This window comes from Bactrocera neohumeralis, chromosome 3 (genome assembly GCF_024586455.1).
Source record: "Bactrocera neohumeralis isolate Rockhampton chromosome 3, APGP_CSIRO_Bneo_wtdbg2-racon-allhic-juicebox.fasta_v2, whole genome shotgun sequence".
NCBI lineage: Eukaryota > Metazoa > Arthropoda > Insecta > Diptera > Tephritidae > Bactrocera > Bactrocera neohumeralis.
This window is the reverse complement of record NC_065920.1, coordinates 21,969,325-21,995,855: the sequence shown is the minus strand read 5'-3', so window position 1 is coordinate 21,995,855 and position 26,531 is coordinate 21,969,325. Positions and strand designations below refer to the sequence as shown.

General features: G+C 36.6%; 2 protein-coding genes across 3 annotated transcripts in view; one reads left to right on the top strand and one right to left on the bottom strand.

The window, feature by feature from the left end:
- Positions 1-26,531, bottom strand: part of LOC126753598 (uncharacterized protein DDB_G0290587-like) — a 66,763-nt gene that overhangs the window by 7,263 nt on the left and 32,969 nt on the right. The window lies entirely within an intron of this gene.
- On the top strand, positions 21,728-22,537 carry LOC126753604 (C-type lectin 37Db-like). Its single transcript, XM_050465161.1, has 3 exons — positions 21,728-21,863; positions 21,928-21,995; positions 22,054-22,537. The coding sequence occupies exons 1-3, from the start codon at positions 21,785-21,787 to the stop codon at positions 22,483-22,485; spliced, it is 579 nt and encodes a 192-aa protein (XP_050321118.1). The 5' UTR covers positions 21,728-21,784; the 3' UTR covers positions 22,486-22,537.

Here is a 26,531-nt window from a genome sequence, read left to right as displayed (position 1 = left end):
AAGTTTTTAAATACATATAGAATGTTTTAACGAGTTCCACTTGTATTTTTCCTGGAGTTTGACCATATTTCGAAGAACTTTGTATATGTACTCTAAGTGCTAATGTCAATGGTTAAAATGAATGCTTAAATTATTATGCAGAAATTTGGCTTGGGATAGAAACTTAGCTAACAAATATTTTCTACAAATTCAAAAGATTTTGGAAATTTTTCCAACCAAGTCAACGCCGATCTCATTCACTCTGTGATACTACTGAAAAATTTGAGGAATTATTGGTCCCCCCTTCTTTAGATTTGCTGGGCTTAGAAAGAAGATGAAAACATAGAAAACAATAAATACAAAATCGTTAAAATGTTCTGCCAAAAAGGTACCTATAGATCTGACCTACAGCGACTACTTTCTCTCTCACAGTTTAATAAGTGGCTTGCCAAGAATATATTTCAGAATGGAAATATTGGAGACCGCAACAATTAAGACGTTAAACTTTTGGAAATAATATCGAAGAATTGAGGCTTAGATTCAGACTCATTTTTTAATTGTTAGCCGGAAGCTTTACAGTACAACTCGTAATAAAATATTTTGAGAATATATTTTTGACAAACTAAATATGCACCGTAAAAGTTGTTCTTGAACTTCTTACCATCTAGAAGGTAAGATCATAATATCACTTTCATAGAAAACCTCGTTTTTTTTGGGGAATATCTGGGATAGCAGATTTGCACAAGCTTTTCTTGAATCGAATTTTTCACCAGCAAAAGCACTCGGTAGTATTCATTTGGTGCCGGGTCTGGACTATAAGGTGGATGCACATGAACCTCTCAACGAAGCTGACGAGTCTCAATTGATGTGTGTGCGTTGGCGTGGCCGTGCTGGAGCACAATTCCTCTCCTATTGACGAAAGCTGGCCGTTTGTGGACGATTGCTTCAAATGTTGTCAGTACAGGCCTATATTAAAAATTTGGCCGTTAGGAGCACCTCTTAGTAATCGATTCCCTGTAAATCGTGCACACTGTAAACTATATACTAAATCCTTCCTAACTGTCAATCCAGGTTTGGCAACTATTTGCGCCGGCTAACTGCAATTCGATAACGAATATCTTCAGTTGCAATTATATTAAATGACCTCGGAAAACTGGCTCCAATTCTCCTATAGAATATTGCCCTTAACTTACAAGTTGATCCGAGTAATAGTTTCAGATATACAACCTTGAGAACTTGTGCCCTCGAGGCTAGCTAGGCTACGTGCTCCGTCTTTAAACACGTTTTTCTCGAAATTGTATTTTTGAAGACTGTTGGCAAGATTTCTCGAGAACTACTCAACCGATCTTCATAAAATTTTACACAGGTCTTTGAGATACAATTCTTAAAGTCTTGGATGAAGGATTTGTTTTTCGATTACAACTATTATTTAATTTTTTTTGTAAAACTGTCTGCCAAAAATACAATTTTCAGTTTTTTCCTTCGTCCAAGTATTTTTTTTCAAAAATATCAGGATTTTTGTTAATAGTGTACGTATCTAATAAAATATTTAATATTTTATATGAGAAAAAAATTGTTTAAAAAAAATTTTAGTGGGTAGAGGATCTGACTGTTCCAAGTAAGAAAAGCTTTTGATCGCTGAGCTTAGAAAGAAGATGAAAACATAGAAAACAATAAATACAAAATCGTTAAAATGTTCTGCCAAAAAGGTATACAATACCATAAATTATGAATTGAAGCCCGAAAAACGTGGTGCCTTACGCAAAACTACAAATTTAGAGAACCGACGTATATTGCGCTTAAGCAAAAACAATCTTTTTGCATCCTCTAAAGAAATAAAAGCGGAGCTGAAGTTGGGGATCAGCAACGTAACCTTTCGACGACGACTGTTAAATGAAAATTTAAATGCGCGAAGCCCACGAAAGGTGCTTTTACTTAGTCAAAGACATACCAAAGCCCTGTTGGAGTAAACCAAAAGCCATTTGAACTGACCAATATCAAAATGACGCAATATCCTTTGGAAAGATGAGTCCAAAATGCTCTTGTTTTGTGGAGCAGCACAATGGCTTTAAAATTTTAATATGGGCTTGTTTATTCTGTAGCGTTGTGGGCCCAATACTTACGATCGATGGGATCATGGATGAAAATGTGTACGTGGAAGTTAGTAAGGAACGTTATGCTGTCATTTGACAGTTGAAATATGCCTTTAAAATTGACATTTCAGCACGATAACAAGCCAAAACATACCAGAAAATTGGCTAAAAATTGGCTCAGCTAAGAAAAATTGATTTGATGCCTTGGCTATCGTAATCCATGGATCTCAACCCAATATCTCATTTTGGTCTTTATAATAGAATTTATCAATCTAATACATACTGGCAACTGCACTGCTATTTCAATGAACATAAATATATAATACCAGAATATAAATGACCATAAATGATGAACTGAGTCAATGTGGCCAAGTCCGTCTGTCTGTGTTTGAGGTAACGATCTGAAATTTTGCACACGTTCTTTTCTCCTCATGAAGCTGCTCATTTATCGGAACGGCCGATATCGAATTACTATAGCATGTAGTTGTCATATAAATGAAAAGACCAAAAACAAATTTTTATAAGGAAAACTTTTTTCATTGAGGAGATATCTTCACCAAATTTACCACATATTATTATACGCTACAATACCCGAAGAAATTGTTCAGATCGGACCACTGGAGCAAATAGCTTGCATACAAGTATAATCGCTGATCAAAATCGAGATAAAACTCTTTTTATACGGCTTTCTGATATAAAAATGCATCTGTGAAAGGTACTACAGCTTCGTTGTAAACGAAGTAACATTTTTACTTCTTCATGTTTGTTTTATAGGCATACACCCTTGTATGTACCTAGGGTTAGGCTGAAAGGTCGATCCTAGCAAGGAAGTATGCACGCATATACCCATTTTCACCAATAAATAAATATCAATAAAAATATATTCACATCCATATGTATGTGCGTTGTTTTTGTAACCGTAGAATGTGCAATTATGCTGACGTTGCATGCAACGTACACGTCACTTCAGCATTCATTAGCGCCGAAAAGCGAAAATGTGACAAATCAACATTGCCATGAAACCCAAACACGACAACAAATAAACAACCAACGTTGTTGAGTCAACCAAACAGCCAAACCGCCACCAACCAGTCAGCCCAGCAGACAGCCAGTCAGCAAGTCAGCCATCCCACGAAAGAGGCAAGCAATCAAACAGACAATCGCATATGAACAATTCTTCTACCAATCAGGCAACCAATGTGCTCGTAAAGGTGTTCTGCAGCAAGTGCCACCATAAAATATATACGCGTACACACACATACATGCATATTTATGTGGCACAATGGCATGGTTGCCTTTACAAGGATGCCGCTGGGCGTTTGCTTCATTAAACAAACTTTGCGAATGGAAACAGAGCAGCGGATGGGTGGAGAGGAAGAACTGAAAATCGGTCATGAAAAAGCAGCAATGCGAATTGATTAAATAAATACAAATATGATGGCGAGCGTATAAATAAGTATGCACCATATATGCACAATAAATTCATATTCGCCGAGGTAGAAGTGCCAAGGTATACTTTCGGAGGAAAACATATGAATGGGAGCTGTGTGTGTGTGAGTGAGTATAAATGTATATATATATGTATTTGTGTACAATTGGATTTTCATGCGAATTTTATTTTATTGGTTCATATAAATATATCGCTGTGTATGCACTTTCAATACCGTTATATAACAAGGCACAATAAACGGTTGCGACAGCTGCGGTTTCGCGGTGGCTTACGTCTACGTCTTGAATTCTTTGGTCATAATAACAGGCAAGCGCATTCGCCGCGGACACATTCAGAAGTGACACTTGTCAACCGCCTCCATCGATATTTTCTCTTTATTTATTTTTGTGCCAATATATTTGTTTACTGCATTTCTCTTGGTTATGTTTTATCGTCCGAGTCTTGGCAGTCTATAGGAAGCGAAAGGAGTCTCTATACTTATATAAAATTGTCGAGAAGATGCATTGGTTGCCATTTTCTCATATGAAATATAAAACTAATTGCCAAATAAAAAGCGTGCCAGTTAAACGGGCGTTAGCATCTCTGGTAGTTAGGGTGAATATCTGATGCCGCATCTTAGCCTTTAGGATGCGGATTGTGAAATCATTAGACCTAAAATCCACTAACTCTAGTATATTCTCTCTAAACCACCCTGTGCTTCTGATGCAGTTCATCAGTAAAAAAAATTGTATAAGTTCAAGCTCTGAGACATCATCAAGAAACAATGGGTTGCAATTCTTTTCCTATACAAAACTTTGTATTATCAGAGAAGATTTTCCACAGTCTCTTCTTCTTCTATCTTTTGACAGCTTCTATAATAGTCATTGAATGGTATTCACAGTCTGTTGTCTTTACTGCCAATTAAACAGTGACCAGTATGAACTCCCGCTGTAGCTCTTATGGCATTAATTTTTTATAGACGGCACGGGAGGCCCGCATTCATACGTTCTGTTCTCCTCATGAAGCTGCTCATTTAGAGGAACCGCCGTTCTCGAATCACTATAGCATATAACTTATGTCACGTTTGACTGCTTGTTAAGCAAGTTAGGGATTGACTTGATCTAGGTTCAGCTAACAGATCAATTGAAAGGTCCCTGGCCTAACAGAACGATGTGTCAAAAGCAGCGTTTATAACTTTGACAGGCTTTCGGATCAATAGTATATAATTTATATAATTTGGTGTAAAGCACATTTTTTTATTGTGAAAAAAGGTTATCCCCTTTAAGGATAAAATATTAATTTTTGAAAAAAAAAACACAGTTAAAGCATAAAATTAGGTTGAATACGAGTTTCCGGACACTGCCTCAGGAAAACCAACCCTCAGTAGTATGCTAAGTTTAGACGTGGTGAAGTGAGCACCGAAGAAAGTGAAATCAGTGGACGCCCAAAGGACGTGGTTACCGACGAAAACATCAAAAAAGTCCACAAAATAATTTTGGATGACCGTAAAGTGAAGTTAATCGAGATAGCAGATACTCTAAAGACATAAACTGAACGTCTAATTCATATCATTCACGAATGATATAATATGAGAAAGCTCTGTGGTGCCGAGCGAACTCACTTTTTACGAGAAACAACAACCAATTTATTATTCAGAGCAGTGTTTGGAGCTGTTAAAGCAAGTTTTATATCGGCATGTGACAATAGATGAAACACGGCTCCATTATTTCACTCCGAAGTGCAATCCACCGTCATTCAAATGGACTGCACACGATGAACTCGCTTAAAAGCGTGGGAAAAAGCAACAGTCGGCTGGCAAGGTTATGTATTACATCTGTATTTTGAGATGTGCAAGAAATAATTTGCGACCTTGAAAAAATAAGGAGCAACAACAGCGACTATTACATAGCATTACAGGACCGCTTAAAGCACAAAATCACCCAAAAGTAGCCACATTTAAGGTGAAAAAGTGCTGTTTCACTAAGCCAATGCACCGTGTCACAAGTCAGTGAGAATGATGGCAAAAATCGATGAATTGAGCTTCTAATGGAGTCCGCATGCACCGTATTTTCCGTATCTGACCCCAGCGACTATTACCTGCATTCAGAACTCAAAGCAATGCTCGCTGGGAAGAAATTTTCGTCGGTTGAAGAGTCTTACTTTGAACTAAAGGACAAATCATACAAACATCAGTGTACCACCCTTAAAAGGAACTATAATGAATATGTACTTAAAAACACAAGTTTTCACAAAAAAATGTGTTTTAGAATGGTAGGCCATTTATAATTGACCTGCTTGCCGATTAAATATCTACCAGTTGCCAGGGGCGTATAAATTCCTTTTTTTCCTGATTCCAATTATAGGGTAGTGCCTGCTCTGGCTAGTTCATCTGCTTTACAGTTGCTAGGAATCACACCATGTCCTGGCTTCCATTGCTGGTTTATCGTGATAGAATATTAGATCCGCAAAGATCTGGGCATTCTTTCAATATTTTTCATGAAACCTTAAAGGACTTTAGAGATTTAAAAGCTGCTTGGCTATTGATATATATTTATATATTTCTTGTTGTGGGCATACTCTTTGTTATAATAAGGAGACTTTCTTTAAGAACTATGATCTTCACATGGTGAATACTGCAGTGTTTCGTTAAAAACTTAAGCAATTTTTATTTTTACAATTCAGCAATTCGCCTCATCAATAGAATCATACAATTGGTAAAACAATTCTGCCATTTTAGGCGTCTTTGCTCAATCATCAGCTTTACCACGCAGACACCGATAGGTCAGTGTGACCAGTCAGAACCTTTCCAACTAAGGAAAGTGTTATAACCGCAAGCAAGCGCACAGCTGGACCACAAGTGCTACCAGTCCAACCACCAATAGTCGTTATAGTTTGTTCACTTTCTGTTCGTATTTATCGTGATCTACAGCAATATATGGGGTATTTGACATTGCCATTTCTGGTAAGCTCCTCTGACTTAGCGACCAATAAACCTTTTCTATTTCTGTACAGCTTAGTTCAAAACCCTCTCACATTCCCGTATACAAATCAAGAATCAATTAATTTATCAGGGTAGGCACGAATAGTGCTTTGGGTATGCCACCTTATGACTAACAATTACCAAATTCGCACCAAAACTGTTCAAAGCCCTTAGGAGCTGAATATGTTCACGCAGTGCTTATAATGAAGTTTTACGAAAATATCGGCCAATGTGGGAAATAAGTAATCCTGTGTCAAAATTTGGTCAATACTTCCCTTGGCCCTCATTTAACTAATAAAAAGATTTTCGAACTTCCGCGTGACTTTATACTGCATACATCAGCCAATGGTTGCCCTAGACCTCACATAACTAAAAAGTCGTTCGTACCCAAAAGTATTTATCTCTTCTAGTTGCAAGAGTATGAAATGTTCGGTTACACTCGAACTTGTTTAAAATAGCGTTGTAATGGAGGGGCTGGAAGCAAGTTTAAGAATACGAGATATATTAAATGAAGCTAGAAAAAATATAAATTTCGAGTATAAAATAAAACAATTTTATGCCAACTTATTCACCATGCCACGGCAGGTCGCAACACCCTCAGTATGTATTAACACTGATTTTGAATCCAGTGGTGGAAATTCGGTTGGAATGAAGGAGAAATTTCTCACCAAAAAGGAATCATAATATAACTACTTAATACCGACCACTTATTTTGGTTTCCTGGCTTTTCCAACAATAACAATATATACTACATAGTATAATAATATGGATAATGTGCTGCATGGTATGTAAGCCATCTGTTTGTTTGGTGAACCGCATTGCTTTTATTAACAGAAATTGTGCCAAATTCGAATATAATGTGACCTCGATGAGGTTTGTGAACATTTATTTAGTTATTTGTATATTCGTACTGTAATTTGGCCTGCTAATAATAGTTATATAACAGTTATATAAAAGAATAACTTAAGTCGAATTAAGTTATAAATTATTATTATTATTGCGCTTAGGCGTTGGAATGTCCGTTTTCATGGCATTACAACACTAACAATAGATGTTAATGCTAAAAAAGTTTTTAATTAATATATTAGCTTAAGTTTAACACCGAATTGTCAGTACTTTCAACTTGTCATATTCGACTTGAGTTAATCTTTCATAGCAGCGGAATTATTATCCTATTTGTGAACATATCGTAGGCATTTAAAACTATTATGTTAAGCGAAATGAACATTCTGTTAAACATATGTTTCTAGGTAGGTCGCAATGCACTATACACACGTTCATAATCTTTTAGCTCTTGCAACATGTTGCTACAGAGCATAACAGTTTTGTTCAATTAAGGGATTTACGTGTCACTTGCAACTAGTCGAGATAGATATAAGGTTATATATGTATGTATGTATATATAAATCATCAGGATGACGAGCAAAGTTGAATTCGGGTGACTGTCAGTCTGTCATTCCATGTAAGCTATAAGCTGAGTAAAACTTGAGTCATCGTAGTAAAACTTGATACACGTGTTATTTAGCAAAAAAGTGAGGACGACTTTGACTTTAAATTTTACCTCCGGGATGGTATGAGAGGACTTTATGGAAGCCGGTGTGAAAATTGGACGATGGACGTGTCACCTTCCACTTTTTAGTAAAAGCACATATCTCGGATCTGACCCACCGATTTCGGCTAAATTTAGTACATAGTATTTTTGTCTTTCACCTAGAAACTACGGGAAAATATATATTATATATTTTTTCTCATATTCCTACGTAACCATGGGAAAATGAGAAAAATCGGACTACAAACACGCCTACTTCCCATATAGTACAATTTATTTACCGAGCATGTGACCTTTGAATGAAAATATCGGACAATGTGTGAGATATGCAATACAGAGAAAATCGTTCCTGAGAAAAGTAATTCTGTGAATCAAAAATGGGTTGAATCGGGTCGGTACTTTCCAACGCCTTCATATACCTAATATAATATAAAGATTTTCAAACTTCCAGGTGACTTTATGCTGAAATGAATATATCGGCCAATATTTGAGTTATCTGAATTAAAATTACAGAACACGCTTTACTCATAACAGTATATCGTTGTGCCTAGAATAGATGCAATTGGCCCAAAAATGTTACCTAGCCCCCATATAACTATTGTATTAGCAGGATTTTCGAACATCCGGCTAACTTTACTCCATATGATTGGTGATTGTATGTGAGGTGCCTTAATTAAATCCAGCGAACAATTTTTTAGGTATGTGTCATGATAGTAGTTTTACTATTAGTGGTTTCTATTATATCGTTTTTGGTTTTTATGATGGTTATTGTCTATTGTTAAAAAAAACAAAAAGCTATAGTAATATCCTTCAAAAAAAAAAAAAAACTTCACAAAAAAAAATGTCGATACAATCTATATTTCATCTGACACTTATTCGGAAATTTCGGGCAGATATCTCATAAATTAAAAAGGTTTTTCAGCTATTGATTTCAATCAATCAGTTTGTTTGATAGCTACTATATACTACTACTAGTGGTCCGTTTTCGTTCCGACACGTGTAAAATTTCAGATCGATATCTCAAAAACTGAGGGCCAAGTTTGTGTATATGCTGACGGACATGGCTAAATCGACTCAGCTAGTGGATATTACAACTTCATGGCAAATTTAGTATACCCTACTCGATATACATATATTAAGTCTTCAAAGGCAATCTTCTTTTAGCTCGCTACATTCTAACTCGTATGGAGAATGCCTTTTCTGGATGTGTCCTAAGGGAATCGTGACGCTGAGATTTGACTAAAATTTTAGTTGAGCGAGTAAATTTTTAGGTGTGGTAACATAAAGAAGTGGCATAGCTATAAAGATCATAGTGAACAACAGCAGTACATATTCAAATTCCATCCAATAATTCGACATTGTTGATCCTTGTTATCAATGTAGATAACAGCTTGGATTCAAAGAAAATGATGGTCATCATATTTTTGGTCGATAGATGTCCTCTGTTTTAACTAATACATAGCCTCTGAGGTATCCATGTTACGTTAATCGTCACAAAATTACATAGAAAAACTTTAGTTGAACCTAATCAGAATTAAACACTGAGCTAAAGAAGTCGGACGATCGTTGCAAATGTATCAGTTTTGTCATCGAATTTTGAGTTATTGCACTTATAGCGGTTAAAAAATCTTTATATAGGAATTGGACATTGGACCATTTGCTCGGGTTCGCGCAAAACTTTGTGTCAGGTTTTCTCTTGTAAAGGCATGAACGATGACAACATCTGATGAGTCAGCGCTACGAGTTTTTGAGAGAAAGTTTCTGTGGAAAATTTATGGTCCTTTGCACATTGGCAAAGCGAATACTATTGGAAAGACCAGGTGGAGAAAGACCTGAATATTCTGGAATCTCCAAATGGCCGCCAACAACGAAAAGGAAGAACGACTAACGCGCTGCTGTAAACTCGGCTATAACCGCATAAGCGGTGTATACGCCAATAAAGAAGTTTGCTGGGTACAGGATAGAGGATAATTTATTTTATTTATAAAGGCATCCGCATAAAATACAAGTACTTTTGGCTGATGAGAATGATGAAATTAATTAATTTTGAGATGTACGACTGAACATACGTCTGTTTGTTTGTTCGTGGTCTCTGTTAACGATAACTTGTTTATAAGTTGAGATATGTTGATGGTCTGGATAGTCATTTTGATAATTGCTAGTTTAGTTGACCTTTTGAGATGGTTGAAGGATAGATAGTTTTATGTCAATATGTATGACTTAAAGAGGACTGTGAAAAAAAGCTAACCCGACCGAATTTCTACCACTCGATTATCGTTTTTCGAAGTCGAATTTACTGCTATAAAGCCGTAAATTTTCTGAAGCTTGCAAGAAAACTGAAAAACTTTGTACGATATGCATTTGAAGTACAAAAATTAACATATCACTTTCACGAGAGCTAAGCAAAGTAACTTTTGACATTCGACAACATAATTTCCAAGTCAAACTCTAAGTTTATTAGATGCCACACAAGCTGTTTTTAGCAATTATGAAGCTCAATTACTTTTGCGCGACTGAGCAGCCAACCGCACCGCTGCCACCTGAGCAAACACACACATGCACACACACTCACATGTACTTATGATATATACATAGTATATGTTTCAATCAAGGTGCAGTGCCTCAGCTATTTTGCCAACAACTTTCGAGCGAACGGAAGCAATGCAACCAAATCCTTCGCGAGGCTTGTCGTGCGAACTTGACGTTCGAATATTAACAAACAGCGTTTTAAGCGCGCAGGAAATATGGAAGGGGAGGAGTATGGTGTAAATGCACCATCCGACAGTTAGTCAGTCAGTTACGAGTAGCAACTGTCAAAAGCTGACATGTGAATGAGTAAATCAGTGTTGCCACTTTAAAGCCAATAATTTGAGCGATGTGTTGCACTGAAGTTCGCAAACAGCGCATAACTGCATTTACCTGTTAGACGGCGCAAGTGTCGAGTCGGATACCCAATACAGACATATAACACACATATAAGTACACACACAAGTAAGTAGGGTGGGAGAAGAGGCATGCTTGGGGGTAGGCAGGCAGGGTAGCCTATACTGCAACAATGTGTGTGTGTGTTCCTCAATTCTGGGCATGCAGTTGAAGCAGGTACTTACTTTAACTGCTATTTGCTGTGCTTTCGCGGCCAGAATTTTGAGCTGAGTTTAGCTTTTAACGGTTTCGTTGGCACCTCGCTGGCGGAATGCGAACGCGTGCGTGGAAATGTCTGTGCATCTAACGCATAACTGTATTGCTTGCAATAAAATCACCCCAACCTTGATGAGGTGAGACAGGTGTGAAATTTTGGGGATACGTAGTAATATTAAACAATTTTGTTTTAAATAAATATTTTCCTTCAGTGAGTCTTCACTGAGTTGTTGATTATACCAAAATTAACGTTAGTTTTTCTTTTTTTGCCAATCAATACATAGCAGTGAATCGAACGACCTATAACATCTTTGAGCTTAAAGTGTGAAAGGTTGCAAACCTCTGTACAATATTTTCTCTAAGTGGGACCTTACCTCGAAATAATATATAGAAAACCAATAAACATTACACTTTCATGAATAAAAACTTAATACTATTTGATTCAATTTGACCCGCTCTAGTCCATATAGTTCACAATTTTGTCTGTCTTGGAACCAGCATTAAAACTAACATCAACGTCAGCTTCAAAATCCAACGCAGAACAAGTCTTAAGAACAGGTGATACTTCGAACTGTAAGATCTCTCGATGAACAAAGATCAAATTGGACGATGACAACATCTGATGAGCCGGAGAAGGACCTGGCTACACTTGGAATCTCCAATTGACGCCAAATAGCTAAAAGGAAGAACGACTGACGCGCTGTTGTAAACTCGGCTAAAGCTCCGTAAGCGTTGTCTACGCCAATAAAAAAGAAGAAGTCCATATAAACTATTTGTTTTGTGTTTTTGACACCAAAAGTTTGTATGGCGATTTTTACCATGGAAAAAATGAACAACGAATTTGCTGGAAATTTTATACATCTACTGGAACACGGCTCATGAAGACATCAAAAACTTGCTTAATTGAAAAAGTTAATGAAACATTGCTTGAAATCGGCATGTTTGTATCAGAGAAAATTGAAAACGAGGCTGAGGACCCCACATTCATCAATTGTATCAATACAGGTGAGGAACCGTGGCTTTATGAACGTGACGTCGAAACTGTCCAACAATGTAGTGAATGGTCTCCAAAAATAATCTAAAGACCCTGAAAGCCATCCCAGCCGAGGCTTGTAACAACTGTATGGTAAATTTAATTAAGTGTTGGCATATTTATATTAGCATAAGACAATTTTAAGGCGTGCGTAGGCTTATAACCATCAATAAGCAATTCTGTTTTCAACAGCCTAAGTAAAGACGAAAATCAATGGCCTCAGCTTAAGAAATAAAATTTAGTTCGATTTTTTGTGATATATGTACCTATAAAACACAACTAGCCACCTGCTTAGTAAATTTTATTGACCGATATTCCAGATATATTTGTGATCGAACACGAACTGTAGAACTGAAATGAACAATTTGTCTTTTGTCTGTAAGCACTTTACCCGCTTTTCGATCGAACTTAGCAGCTCCTTAATTAATGATGCCTATCAAACAGTTTAGCTGATTTGCACTGAAATTGACGATAAGGACTGCAGTGAATGTAGTCGAAATAAATGGCCTAGCCATTCATTCATAAACAGCCGTTGCTAATCAAGTGTCGCTTGTTGACTTTGACTTCAATTCGAGCGCTGCGGTTCCTTATACTATCGCAACGATACCAACATAACAATAACATACGAACGCGGTCCGATAAATAGTTAACCCACAAAAAAATAAATCGAAAATTTTGGAAGAAATATTTCTCAACATTGTTTCAGCAATTCTTCAAAGTGCTGTTTTTTGGAGGTCAGCAAAGTATTGCTTCATGGCAAGGATAACCGCCTCATTCGACTATAATTTCCCCCGTGAACACAACAGTCGGGTCTACGTAACCGGAATGGACTTTAATTTTTATCCGGCCAAAGACTGTCAATTCGGCAGTTTGCTGCAGCTACAACAACAACTCTCCATGACTCTGAGCGATCTTTCATTTGAATGTGCATTCAAAGGCAAGAGCCGAAACTGCAACCAAAACTGCTTTTATCATTTTTATCCGAGCCCGATTTAGCTGAACTTTTGATCTCAGCTGTCTACGAGGGTGTAATGTACAATTTATTGTGATAATGTCGCCACGGGACGGTATACTTATCGGAACCCCACCTTATGTCGAAAGTCATACCGCTAAAAGTGGGAGTGAATCACACATAGGAGAGCGGCCCACACATAGTCCGCTTTTCGCTAAGGATATTTCTGCCAAAATAATTACATTTGTCTGGCAAATATTAGACAGAGGTATATTTCTGTATATCGTACATAAGAGTGATGAATAAATTTTCGTATTGACACTGTGCTTTTAGCAACTAAATATTTCTATCAATCGCGCACTCGAAATGCACGGAACTGCAATTTCCGCCAATTCAAAGTTTATTATTGTGAACCGCTTACCATTGGCTGTAGCGTTGAACAATTATAGTAAATGAGAGCATGAAAGGTGCAGTCAATTGTAGGGCAACAACAAATAAAGGCTGGAGAATCAGTTGGATATCTAAACTGGATATCAAATAGGATATAATTTATGGAAGAAGCGCATTGAGTTCATATAAATAGATTTGTGAAGAAAAACTTTAAAAGTTTGATAAGAAAAGTAAAGGTTTTACATCGGCTATTACCTGATAAAGACTCGAGTAATACTATATCTTCGGCTATTTTTAAATGCTCGCAAGAACAGAAATAGTTTTGTTCACTCAAAGATTGTTTATAATACCCGAAACTTAATTCAATCCAACCTTGAACGAGATAAATATTAAGTTATACATATATATCAAACTGATAATGATGACAAGACGAATTCGAAATTCCCGATGTCTGTTTATCTGTCCTTCTGTTGGTGCACATTTGTGGTTGATAACCAGAATAAAATTTGAGATATCTTCACAAAACAAAGAGGGTTACATATTTCTTGGCCTTTTGAGTATACAGGTACTGCAGATGGACAAAATCGACTCATTGATATCCCCACAATATGCCATGAAACCAACTGCAATAACTTAATCGAAAATTAATTTTAACTTATTACAAAGGATTATTATTATAGTAAAGAGATATATCAGCGGCGATTTTTAAGTGGGCATGATCTCGCTCCCTGATACGCTAAATGTGCATATCACACAAACATTTATAGCTATAATGAAGAGATATGGGGGGAAAAATTTCGATCGAACATTTCTTGATATAGTGTAGACATCAAGCGCCACATCTATATTCATTTCCGTTTAATACATAGAAACTTCTTAAGAAAACAGTTAGACTACGAATTATGTGGTTCCAAGCACTACAATCATAGGCTCAAAATGGAGAAAAAATGGCTTGATGACCACTTTTAATCATGAAGAAGTTAACACAAAATATCAATATACAAAATTCTATTGGAAATTCGTGATCTACCGTGAAAAAGACAGTTGCTAGAATATCGAACTATCAAAACTTAAGTGAGCTTCGGCGGTAATCACAGGAACAATCCCAAGGGGGAAGGGAAGTTGCGGCAATCTAAAAAATATTAGATTCTCTATCTTCAGAGAGCTGAAGAACGTAACCCTCACATTATATAATAGTATTTTTTTCGCTTGAACTCTGAAAATAGGCTCTCAAACACCTCTAAGAAAGTCTCTCCAAGTATGAGCTCTTAATTGTAAAACAAAGGTCCTTCGCCTTACCGATTCCTATTCTTTTTCATTTTATCAAATATAAAAATTAAAATCTTGTTTACATCTACTTGAAATAACCTCTCTCTCAAATTACAATTTTGTATTTTAATGTACTGTTTATTATCTACTATACCAGATTTTCATTTAGGTGTGTTGTAGACGTGAATCCGGTTACACTCAGGAGATCTAAATTTCTCGCTTGGTCAGACAGAACGACAGACATATGTAACTCCATATCTAACTCGATTAAATTGGGGTGATATAAACAAACCGTCGGGTGTACAAAACTATTATACTTTGGGCAATATGTTGCGAGAGACCCACCTACAGACCTACATGTCTTTCATTTAAACTCCGTTTTAAATGACTAGCATTTTCTCCATACATTTTTTTTTACTTTTTTCTACAGTTTTGCTCAAATTTAAAATTAATAAAGGCTTGACTACGAAATACAGATTCAATGTTCAGTCGTAATATATTTGTGTTGTAATCAATATTCTCAGCTATGCCACCGACTGTGGCTTAAAACTAAGATCCACGAAGAGCGAGTTACCCAATTCCTGCACTTGACTACTAATTATGAAATAATCAAGTATACAATTAGCAAATTGCAGTGAGAGTTCAATGTTGTTGTACAACCGGAAGTATTTCACACTGTTGCCAGTGCGTTTATACGTATGTATGTGTCGTCCAAGTTCACTTGGTCAGAACAAATGCGGCAAGTTTAGTCAGACGACCAACAAATTAAGCGATTTCCCCACATTACCGCAGCTTAAACACCAGCCGGTGGCTGTGCAGCGCTGTAAGCGATAATTATAGGGATGATGGCGCGACATTTGGCGCCAACCCCACCACCAGCCGCACACCACGTTCATTAGCCGGTCCGGTTTAACGGTGAAAACCATAAACCGTGTGCTAAACATTGGAAAGCTAATGGTCAGTGGGCAGGCGCTCAGTGGCGATCATTGACTCGTGTATAATACAATGTCCACAGGAATATAAGGCTGAAGCAAACATGCAAGCAAACACATGTGGAATCACTTCACCATATATTCGTGTAGAGATTTGGGCGAATAAATATTTGCGTAATATTTATATTGATATAATAATTAGTAGTATCCTGCTTAAAAAGAAGTCACTTAGCAAACAAAAGAAATTCTGTATAAAAATTTTACTTGTTCGAAAAATATTTTTTAAAGTTAAGCGGACGTACCGGTGAAAATAATCATATACGGTTAAATGACCGATTTTTGCGAGTTTTAAATAAACAGCTTGAGGTACTATGTATAAAATAAATTGTTCCTGTATCAGTTATAATGCTCGAGTTATCCAATTCAAAGCCATCGGTTAGGCAATCAATGTGCGATGCCACAACAGAACTGAGTTTCGGAGACTTTGAATCTTCTTATTATTTTCTCTCCGATTTTAGTTCGAGCAAAGATATCCGATTTGGCGTCGAAGAGTTCTCTCACACTACTCTCTCCGATTTGAGCTTTGCCGATTAAGTAATTGGTTGTAGAACAATAATTCTCAAAATTGCTTACACAATTCTTGACAGTTTGAGCTATTTCACGGACATATGTAAATAGTTAAGTAGGTATAACCTTCTAAGAAAAGTTCCACTTTCAGATATAATTCACCAAGCTGGAAAATGGAGTAATGTTTAGAAGTTCACTTAAGTGAGGAAAGTTTTCTGAGCTCCATAAACTTGGTCAGAAACGATTTTTTTTTTCATATGGCTCAAACAGTTCACGACTTCCGGTCTGGGAAGCCAAGGAACATCCATTTGAAGGCGAGCTAAAGAGTGAAGGCGAAGAACCATCCATTCCCAGGGTTCTGCACTGAGTTAGGGATCTGTCCATAAAAAGCGCCTCAATGAAAATGAAGCAACAGCCTCGGAAGAGAAACCCCCATTTTGATGACGACCACAGCAAACATAATAAAGACTATGATTTAAGGGCAAGAACTTGCAATGTCCGGCCCCTTAATTGTGAAGGTGCTTCTACCCAGCTGGTTGAAGTCCTTGTGGAAATAAAGGCTGACATCACCGTCGTCCAAGAAGTGGAATGGACGGGACACGGACTGAGACGAGTATGTTTTTGTGGCATTCACTACAGTGGCTATATAAAGGAGCGCAAATTTGGAGTAGGATTCGTGGTTAGAGAGAAACTCCGTCGCCAAGTCCTGGTATTCAACTCAGTGGATGAATGTCTAGCCACAATCCACATGAAAGTGAAGTTTTTCAACATATCGCTGATTTGCGGCTACGCCCCGATAGAAGAGAAGGACGACATAACGCCAGGAGAAAACGAATCCGATTCCTCAATCGATGACGATGGAGCAGACGTTCAATTGCCCAACCATGATGAAGTTCGAATAGCGATTACTCGTCTGAAAAACAAAAAAGCGGCGGGGGCTGATGGATTGCCGGTCGAGCTATTCAAATACGGCGCCGAAGAACTGATAAGTAGCATACATCAGCTTCTTCTTAGAATAAGGTCGGACGCAAGCAAGCCCGACAATTGAAATTTAAGTGTGCTCTGCCCAATCCACAAAAACGAAGACCCCAAAATCTGCGCCATCCACCGTAAGATAAACCTTCTCAACTTCACATATAAGGTTCTATCGAGCATACTGTGTGAAAGATAAGAGCTCGCCGTTAACAAACTGATTCTGAATTAAAAGATAGCGTCTACGATGGTTAGGTCATGTCGTCCGAATGGACGAAAATACTCCAACTCGGAAAGTATTCGACGCATTAACCACCGGGGGAAGCAGAGGAAGATGAAGAAATTTACTCCATTGGAAAGACTAGGTGGAGAAGGAACTGGCCTCGCCTGGAATTCCCAAATGCAAAAAGAATAAACAACTTGTGCGCTGTTGTTAACTCGGTTATAACCGCGTAAGCGGTGTCTACTCCAGTAAAGAAGTAGAAAAAGCTGGAGAGAATACATTGCATCCTGCAGAAGAGCCATTGCTCCAAAATATGGTTTCCAACTCCTCATGAGATTATATATTGGCTCTACACTAGGGTCATCCGTTCCATAATAACACATGGTGTGGGGTATGGTGAATGGCATTATAGAAAAAAGTGGCCCTGGAACAGGTGAATAGGCCTGCCTGCTGGAAACTAAGGGCGCCACTATTTCAACAAAGGCTTTGGTTGTTACCCTCGACAAGAAGCCAATACACGTACAAGTGAATTATGAGGCATATAATGAGTTAGACTTGGATTTGAAACTGATAAATTCAATAATTCGCTGGTCAATAGCGGACCAGATGCCGCATGATACATTTCACATACTTGTCATGCTCTATATTCCTTGCTAACTAAGCCAACCGCCGAAACGTTCGCTTTAAGCACTCTTTCAGTGATCTAATGCAAACCAAAGTGAACAGTTTTGAGCGCATTAGTGTCTGCTTTTAATAACATTTATTGACACCAAAAATCTGCGCGAAAATATATACTTATATACGCCAGGACACGGCATAGATGGGCGCACACATTTTCCTTTCGATTTTGATTGAAAAAGTTTGCATGTAAATAATAGCACTTAAAATGTTCGGCTTTTAATTAAAAATCACGTTCAACCCCAAGTCAATGCTGTGCGCCGTTAGCAGATTGCAAGCAATTTGGGCAAATGTAAATTCTTTCCACTACTTTTTTCTTCTTTAAAATGGTGCACTCAAACCAAATAAATGAAACTTAAAATTGATTGTCTGCGAAAATATACGTATTTTTATGGCAAAACAAATAGTCCTTTCTCAAACACACTACCCACCAATGTTGCAGCAAATAAATATGCCTTTGCAGGGATGTTTTTTAATTAAAATTCTATTTCGAGTAAAATGGCGTCTGGGAATGATCGAACGCTTGAGCCAAACGGCGGAGCTGAGACAAAGTAAAGAAAGTCGCGTTGTGTTTGGTTTTGTTTTTGCGTTTTACACTTCGGCATATAAAATAATGAAAAACTTGAAAATACAAGAGAAAGAGAACCGAGAAAGCGGCTTTGAACAACAAATAATGACCCAACAGGATGCGAGACAGACAAGCAAACGGACCCGGCGTTTGGACAACTGATGTAAAGGCTTTGTGCAACAAAAGGGTGACAAATCTGTTGTGAAATTTCGTTTCTTTAGAAGCTTGTGTGTACAGGGATGTATGTGTGTTGACAAATGAAGCAACTGTCAGCGTAGCATTAAAGCAAATGTCCGCAGCCTCAAGCATAATCAATGTCACACCAACCGACCAGCGTCACATTAAATGAGCATGAGGCAAGTTGCCACAAATGGCAACAAAGCGACCACGGAAATGCATTGATGTGCTCAAATTGTATATACATATGTATGTATGTAAATATGTGGTATGTACTGGTGATCGGCAGTGAATTACTTGACTTATGATTATACTCTCAAGTTCACGAATCTCCACCATTGTTCACTCAAACTTGTTCTGACATTTTCGGGATTTGTTTATGCCGTTTTTGTATAGTACCTTTCTTAGTAAAATTTTGAGCGCTTTATTTTTGAGCAGGTCTTGACAGTGAAAAAATATTAACACGATACACCTGTAGAGCCTGAGTTTGACATCAGATCTGACCAACATAAAAATACTTCCTTCTAATGGCGGTCACCATAGGCAAGGAATACCAAACTTTTGAGGGCATCAATAAGCCTTCCTTCTACAAAACTTTTAGAAACATCTGTGACGTTATTAAGGCACAGATAGAAGGTCAGTCCTAGGGTTTCTAGGGATAATCGACTTCTTCTCATATAAACAAAGTGCTTTTCAAAGTAAACAGGACTTTTTGAAACTAGAATCTGCTATCTTTATCGAAGTGAGATTTATGATTGCGTTTTAAGTGTCAGATGGATAAAACTCCAAACGTTTCAATTGATGAAACAAGTTAATGGCGATCCCGCAGCAGAGTGCACGAGTGGTTTCAACGTTTTCAAAGTGGTCGTGAGGACATAAATGACGATATCAATCAAAAAGATCAGGAAATTCCATCGAAATGAATTTCAAAGATCATCTGAAATCATTATTGAAACTCATGGAAATGGAATTAAACATCTCCAAAACATCGATTTATCGCATTTTGACTGAACGTTTGGGCTTATGAAAGCTGTGCGCATGGTTTGTTCCGCACAAATTGACTGACGAAAGGAAAGGAATGTGTTATGCAGACGTAGAGGCCATTCAAAAGGCTTGCACCGGCATACTTTGGACCGTGCGAAAATCTGTATTGAAGCAGAAGGAGACTACTTTGAATAAAGTAAATTGAATTTGCCGAAAAAACCATTTGTTCTTTTTTTTTTAAAGTTCTGTTTACTTTGAAACGCACCTTGTACATATATGCTATAGTGATCAGAAATTGACGCTTCCGAGAAATGTGCAGCTTCTAGCACACTAAACTTCAGATCGACATTTCAAACTCTGAGAACTAGCATGCTGTTCATACTTTTCCGACTCTCTCTGGCATTGCTTTCTGAGTGTATCAAAAACTTTGTCGCAATTAATTGCCTTTAACTTTTTGTACAGAAATTAGATGATAATTTGCAGTACTAATATTTACTTTCTCCATTACAGACATGTACATATGTATATATTATTGACAATTTTTTTAAATATCTACAGTCTACGAATTAGACACTAGTATTTGCGTTTACTACATTTCAATGTAATCAACCATAGCAAATACAATTCTATAGTACTGGTACTATGGTATTGTTAACAAACGATATCACAAACATAATTACGGGGCAACGTGACATTATCAGAATATGGAATGTACATTCACATTCTGGAGCTTAAAATATTGTTCAATGACAAAGGAAAACTTGAATTTAGGCGCAACCAAATATCTGTATCATCCCGCGATTAGGGGAAAATAGCGATCTGTTAAAAGACTTGAACTTAATTTTAAGCAGAATATTAATTTTTGAAGCGGCAGACAATATGCCTCAACAAATTTGGAAGAATACTGCCGAGTTAACAGTCCCAGGTCGGATAAATCCGTATGCGGATTTTAACCGAGTTGTTCTATTGTTCTATATTTGGGTATTATACTAATTTAACAACCAATCGTATAAGAAAAATGCTTTCTTCACCAAAGTACAAACATGCATATGTTTTTCAAGAGGAAAAAAAATACAAAAGTTTTGTCATTATGTTTTAAAAATGATTTCAAGCACGTCACCACTGCGGTTAACTCAAAAAAAATTCTATTAGAGATACCAAATTTTCGATCACATTTTGTAACAGTTGGGGCCGTATACCAGCAATAGCGTGCCAAATAGTACTGCGACTTCACAATACCCTACAATAAATTGTCCAGTCACGACGCGAGATAATGCCCTCATGAAAAGCTTCTTTCAATAAATTTATTGTTTCGGTTAGATATGGCATATGGCGTCGCCTTGTTAGAACCAACCGATCTAGTTAGTTGTTCAGAAGAAAATTTTCTTCAGCGATGAAGTTCACTTCTTGTTGCTGGGACGTTAATGAAAATTGTCACATTTTGAGTGATTGAGACCCCATTACAGCCCTAGAAAACAGTTTGAAGTACTCTATGTGCGGAGGAAATCATTGTTCCATATTTCTCATAAATGAAGCCGGCCAAAATGTTACAGGTAATGGGAAACGCTACAAAGCCATATAAATTAATAACGTTTTCGTGCCCGAATTAGAAAATATTGATGTGGGCGACCCTTGGTTGAACAACGTTATAACAACAAACGCTGCAAATTGTGCGCGTGTAGAAAAAATGCGAAAGCACGTAATATAGATCAGTAAAAGTGAAAGATATAATGTATGTCATTGAACACATGAAATCATCTATAAATAAGACGCTTCAGCCTCATTAACCTCATTATTCGGGAAGAATTCTTTAGTGTTTGTTGCGATTACTTGCAAAATACGGTTTAGTAAAACAACTGATCAACGACAAAATGGGACTTCGACAAATTTGTGTTTTAGTTTTATGTTTTGCGGGGGTTTTAACCGATTCCATAAATAATTCAAACTACGGTAGGTCCCTTTCGAGATATATGTGTTTTTTTCTAATTACATTATAATTATTGCCAAATTGCAGGTGGTAGTGAGACAAAATCCTTTATAGATATCGGTAATAAACATTATTTAATAAATACTGTTGCCACGGTAATTTGCTTTCAGTGTTTGCAGTCAAAATTTAATAATTCGAGCTTCCTAATTACAGATGAATTGGTTCCAGGCTTACCTTTACTGTCATACCTTTGATAGTGACTTGGCCGTAATCAAGACGCCAGGTGAGATGAATGCACTAAATTTCTATTTAATTGCGAATGCTGGCCACGTTGATACAAACTTTTGGCTTGGTGTCACCGATTTGGCGGAGCAGGGTAAATATGTGTCATTTAGGGACGGACGTCCAATGCCCTATGCCAAATGGTCAGCTGGTCAACCGGATAATTTTGGCAATAATGAGCATTGTGTACATCTTTGGCTCGTTAATAATATATTCTATATGAACGATAACAATTGCAATGCTAAACTTTATGCCATCTGTGAGATGCGGCAACCGAGGAAGGGTTGTGACGTCTGTGATTTGAAAAATTTAGTGGAAAGATTCTTGCAATTTACAAATGTTCCGAACTGTGAAAATTGGTGAAATAGAAAAACTCATTTTTATAATAAAAATTGCAGGAAATCAAGAAAACCAATGACAATCTTGTTTTAAATATACTACTGTGGGCAAAAAATAGTAAGACTTTTTAATTTAATTTTTGAGCGAAACCTATTCGTCGAAATATATTTTTCTAAATTGCATGACTGCCAGTGACTTCTGTGCCAAATGTCACATAAAAATAATCATTAGTTTAGTATACGCTTGCCTTTCTGAAGTCCATAAAGTGCATTCAGCGATTTTTGCGATGAGTGAAATTATTCAACAAAGAAGTTCCATTACATTTTTGCATGCGGAATCAAATTTTTGGTGCTGAAACGTTGCGAATGTCGGAAGAAGCTTTCGGTGATAATCAATAAAATAAAGGAATTTCAGTGCAATTAATATTTTTAAAATATTTGAGATATTTAAAATCGTTTGTTTTTCTCTCAATAAATGCTCTCCAGCACATAAAAATTGGCTTAAAAAATAAAATTTTTTGATGTGACAGTTATAATATTACAAATGATATAATTTTTCCTAACGATAGCAAACATATTTATCAAAATCCGAAATGAACGAATACGTTTTGTAATATGATTGTAGTAAATTAGTGAGAGGTGTTTAATAAAATGAAAAAAATTAGTGCTTTCTAGGCAAAAATACCTTTTTTGGTAACTTTCTAATTAAAGAGTTGGCATACGACCAGTGGCGTAGGTACAACTTCGGGCGCCCGGGGCCAAGGATGTTCTGCCGCCCCCCTTTATCTACTTACCTACAAGTTTCAAGAGCTGGTTCGAACAAAAGTGATTTTTTACAAAATATCTTCGATATTAAGTAAATAAAATTTAGGAACTAGAAGCCACGCAAATTCCGAAGTTCCAAAATTCTCGCAATACGGTTTTTGAGGAAATTGATAGTAAATTTACAAGACATCTTATTAAGCCATAGCCATAGAAAAAACTCATTTTCCCCTATATCTTGTACTTTTTTGACACAATTTGCAGGAAATTTTGCCCGAATTGGAGTTTTTAAATACCATTTTTGAAAGTTTGGTGAAATAAAAGTATTTGTTATATTAGAGTGACACGTCGCTAGAGAAAGCTAGAAAAGTGCATCTTTAAGTTTTATCACTATTTTTAAGAAAGATATAATCCAAAGGTTATAAGACAAATTCAAAGACTGAAGAGTATTCGAGTAAAAATTAATATTTTTCATTGTTATTCAGATTATTACAATGTGAGTGTACAACTCTTTATCTTTTATAATAAATTTTGTAAAAAAATTTGTTGAAATATTTTTCTGATAATAAAAAAAACATCGAAGATCGTTTTGCCGCCCCCAAGATGTTGCGCCCGATTTTAACTGCTTTTGCCAATACTGCATACTATTAACATGCCACATACTAATAAAATGTTCCCTGGGTTTCATTAAGGCACCTCATATACCATCAGCAATCATATGAAGTAAAGTCTTAAGTTTTCGTTCATTTTGGGCACAAAGATACAATGGTATCAGTACAACACTCTCTCATTTTGAGATATTTCAAATGTTGTACGATATATGCGGTATAAAGTCATCTGGAAGTTCGAAAACCGTTCTATTAGGTACGTGAGAGATAAGGGAAATATTGACCCGATTCAACCCATTTTTGACATACAGACACATCATTATCAGTAAATAATTATCCCTGAATTTCAAATATATTTCTCACACATTGAACGATATTGGCGGTAAAAAGTTAGCCACGGGTATTGGGGTCCAAATATTCAATACCTAGGGGCTTGAACAGTTGTTTGTTAGATGATTGATTTTTCCTGTTTAGCTTAACTGGTTTAGCAGATATTTGCAGTAAACCAGTATGGCGCCACGTTCAAAAATTTTTAGCCCACATGTGCCCCTTGTTACAGCGATCACCTATGCCAAATTACAGTTTTTATCATAATTTGGTGCTTAATTGTGGTAATTTATAGGATGTTCGTGGGCGTGGCAATGATCCAATTAGGCCCATCTGCAATACCAACCATCTTACGATGCGTACCAAGTTTCATTAAGATATTTTGAAATTTACTCAAGTTAGAGTTTGCACAGGCGGACAGATAGTCACCCGGAGCGAACCCACCTCTTAACGCTGATCATTTATATATACATAACGCTATATGTAACTCCATTAGTTTTAGGTGATGCAAACAACCGTTACCTGAATAAAACTCTGTAACAACATGTTGCAGGACTAAGAAAATTATGGAAAAATTTTCAAAGAATTCTTCACGTACTTATATTAAATTATTAATTTGCATAAATTCAGTGACATATTCATTCATCATATATATATCTATACACACACAGTTAGGGGTGCTTCACAGGTCAATTGCGAGACAAAATTTTGCTTAACCACATCAATTTCTTTATCCTTTTTTATTATTCGCCAATTTTATTTCATTTCAGAAAAGTACCCAATTGCTCAAAACCGAGCTGGTACAATTTTACATAGAAAAATTCAAATCTCAGTTCGATAAGCCGTGGAACTGATAACCCCCCAACGGCATACCACTGTGATCAAATTGAAAAGTGAATTTTTAATTTATACTACGCGTGTTTTTCGAATCGATAATTTTCTTTTCTGTGAGTTGGTAGTACTGTTAGTGACATCTATGCTAAATTTTACGTCAAAATATTTATTAGCATTTGAGATACGCGTCGTTTGTGAGGCTCTAAAAGTGAATTCTTCGATTTTTACCATGTCTGAATTTATTGAACAAAGAAGTGCGATATGCACCATTTCATACTGCATTGGTTATTCGTGATCATATCGCCACATTTTCAACTAATATCGTACCGCAACCACCGCATTCGCCTGATATACCTTCGTGTAACTTCTAGCTATTCAGCAAATTCACATGACCACTCCGAGAACACTGTTTTCACTCAATTGAGGATGTAAAAGCTGAATCGAAGAAGGCTCTGATGGTCATTACGACGGAGGATTTTTCCAAGTGCTATGATGACTGGAAAATTCGTTGGCATAAGTGTATTGCAGCGGGATGGGATTACTTTGAAGAAGATGAAATGAACAAAATTCACCTTTCAATTTGATTACAGTGGTAAAATTTGTTGGGTATTTTATTGCTACTCACGGAACAACATGACCAGCCTGCGATTCAACCAGATTGTTCTCTTGTAACTAATTTACAAAAACAAGGGGTTTTCTGTTTGGATATATGACGAAATGGATTATCAACCTTATAAATTTAAAAGCTTCACCGAAGTACAAACATTTAATATTTTGTTAATAATCGGAATCATTTAATTGGACCACTTCGATGCCGACTCTCCTTATGATAAGTGTATGATTCACTAGTTCTATTAGAAATGTGTATTGCTTGAAATATACAAAGGAAGAGTTGAGTTTTCTGGGGATTATACGAATACTCGTATATGAAGCAATGTAATTACACAATTGTACACAAAAAAAGTTATAATATGCAACGCTACAAATTGTGCGGATGTCCAAAAATATGAAAGTATATACTGTGTATCAGCCAGATGCGGATCCCAAAAGTTAAAAGTTATACATTATTTCCATCATAAGTGGCACTCCGCCAAAAAAAAAGGAATTTGAGTTCCAAGTACAAAAGTATATAGTTCTCCAATCCTCCCCCCCAAAATTCTACTCGGGAGCCGCCCCTGGTATCAACAAAAATTGGAACAAATATATGTACATATATAAACATACATGCACATATTAATTGGGCATTCCACTCTATTATTATTAAATTTTTCGCGACACTTTCTTTAGTGTCGGTTGAGATTGCCGCCAAATACGATGTTAATGAAATATTGTATTGTAATTTTGTGTGTTACGCGGGTATTAATCTTTAAACTTACTGATAACGGTGAGTCATTTTAGAAGAAGAATATATTTGTTTTTCTAGTTCCAATTTTAATATCGCTAAATTGCAGATGAAAATGAGACAAAACCTTTCCCGAAGATCGACAGTAAATATTATCTAATAAACACTACTGTGGCGATGAATTAGCTTCAATAATTA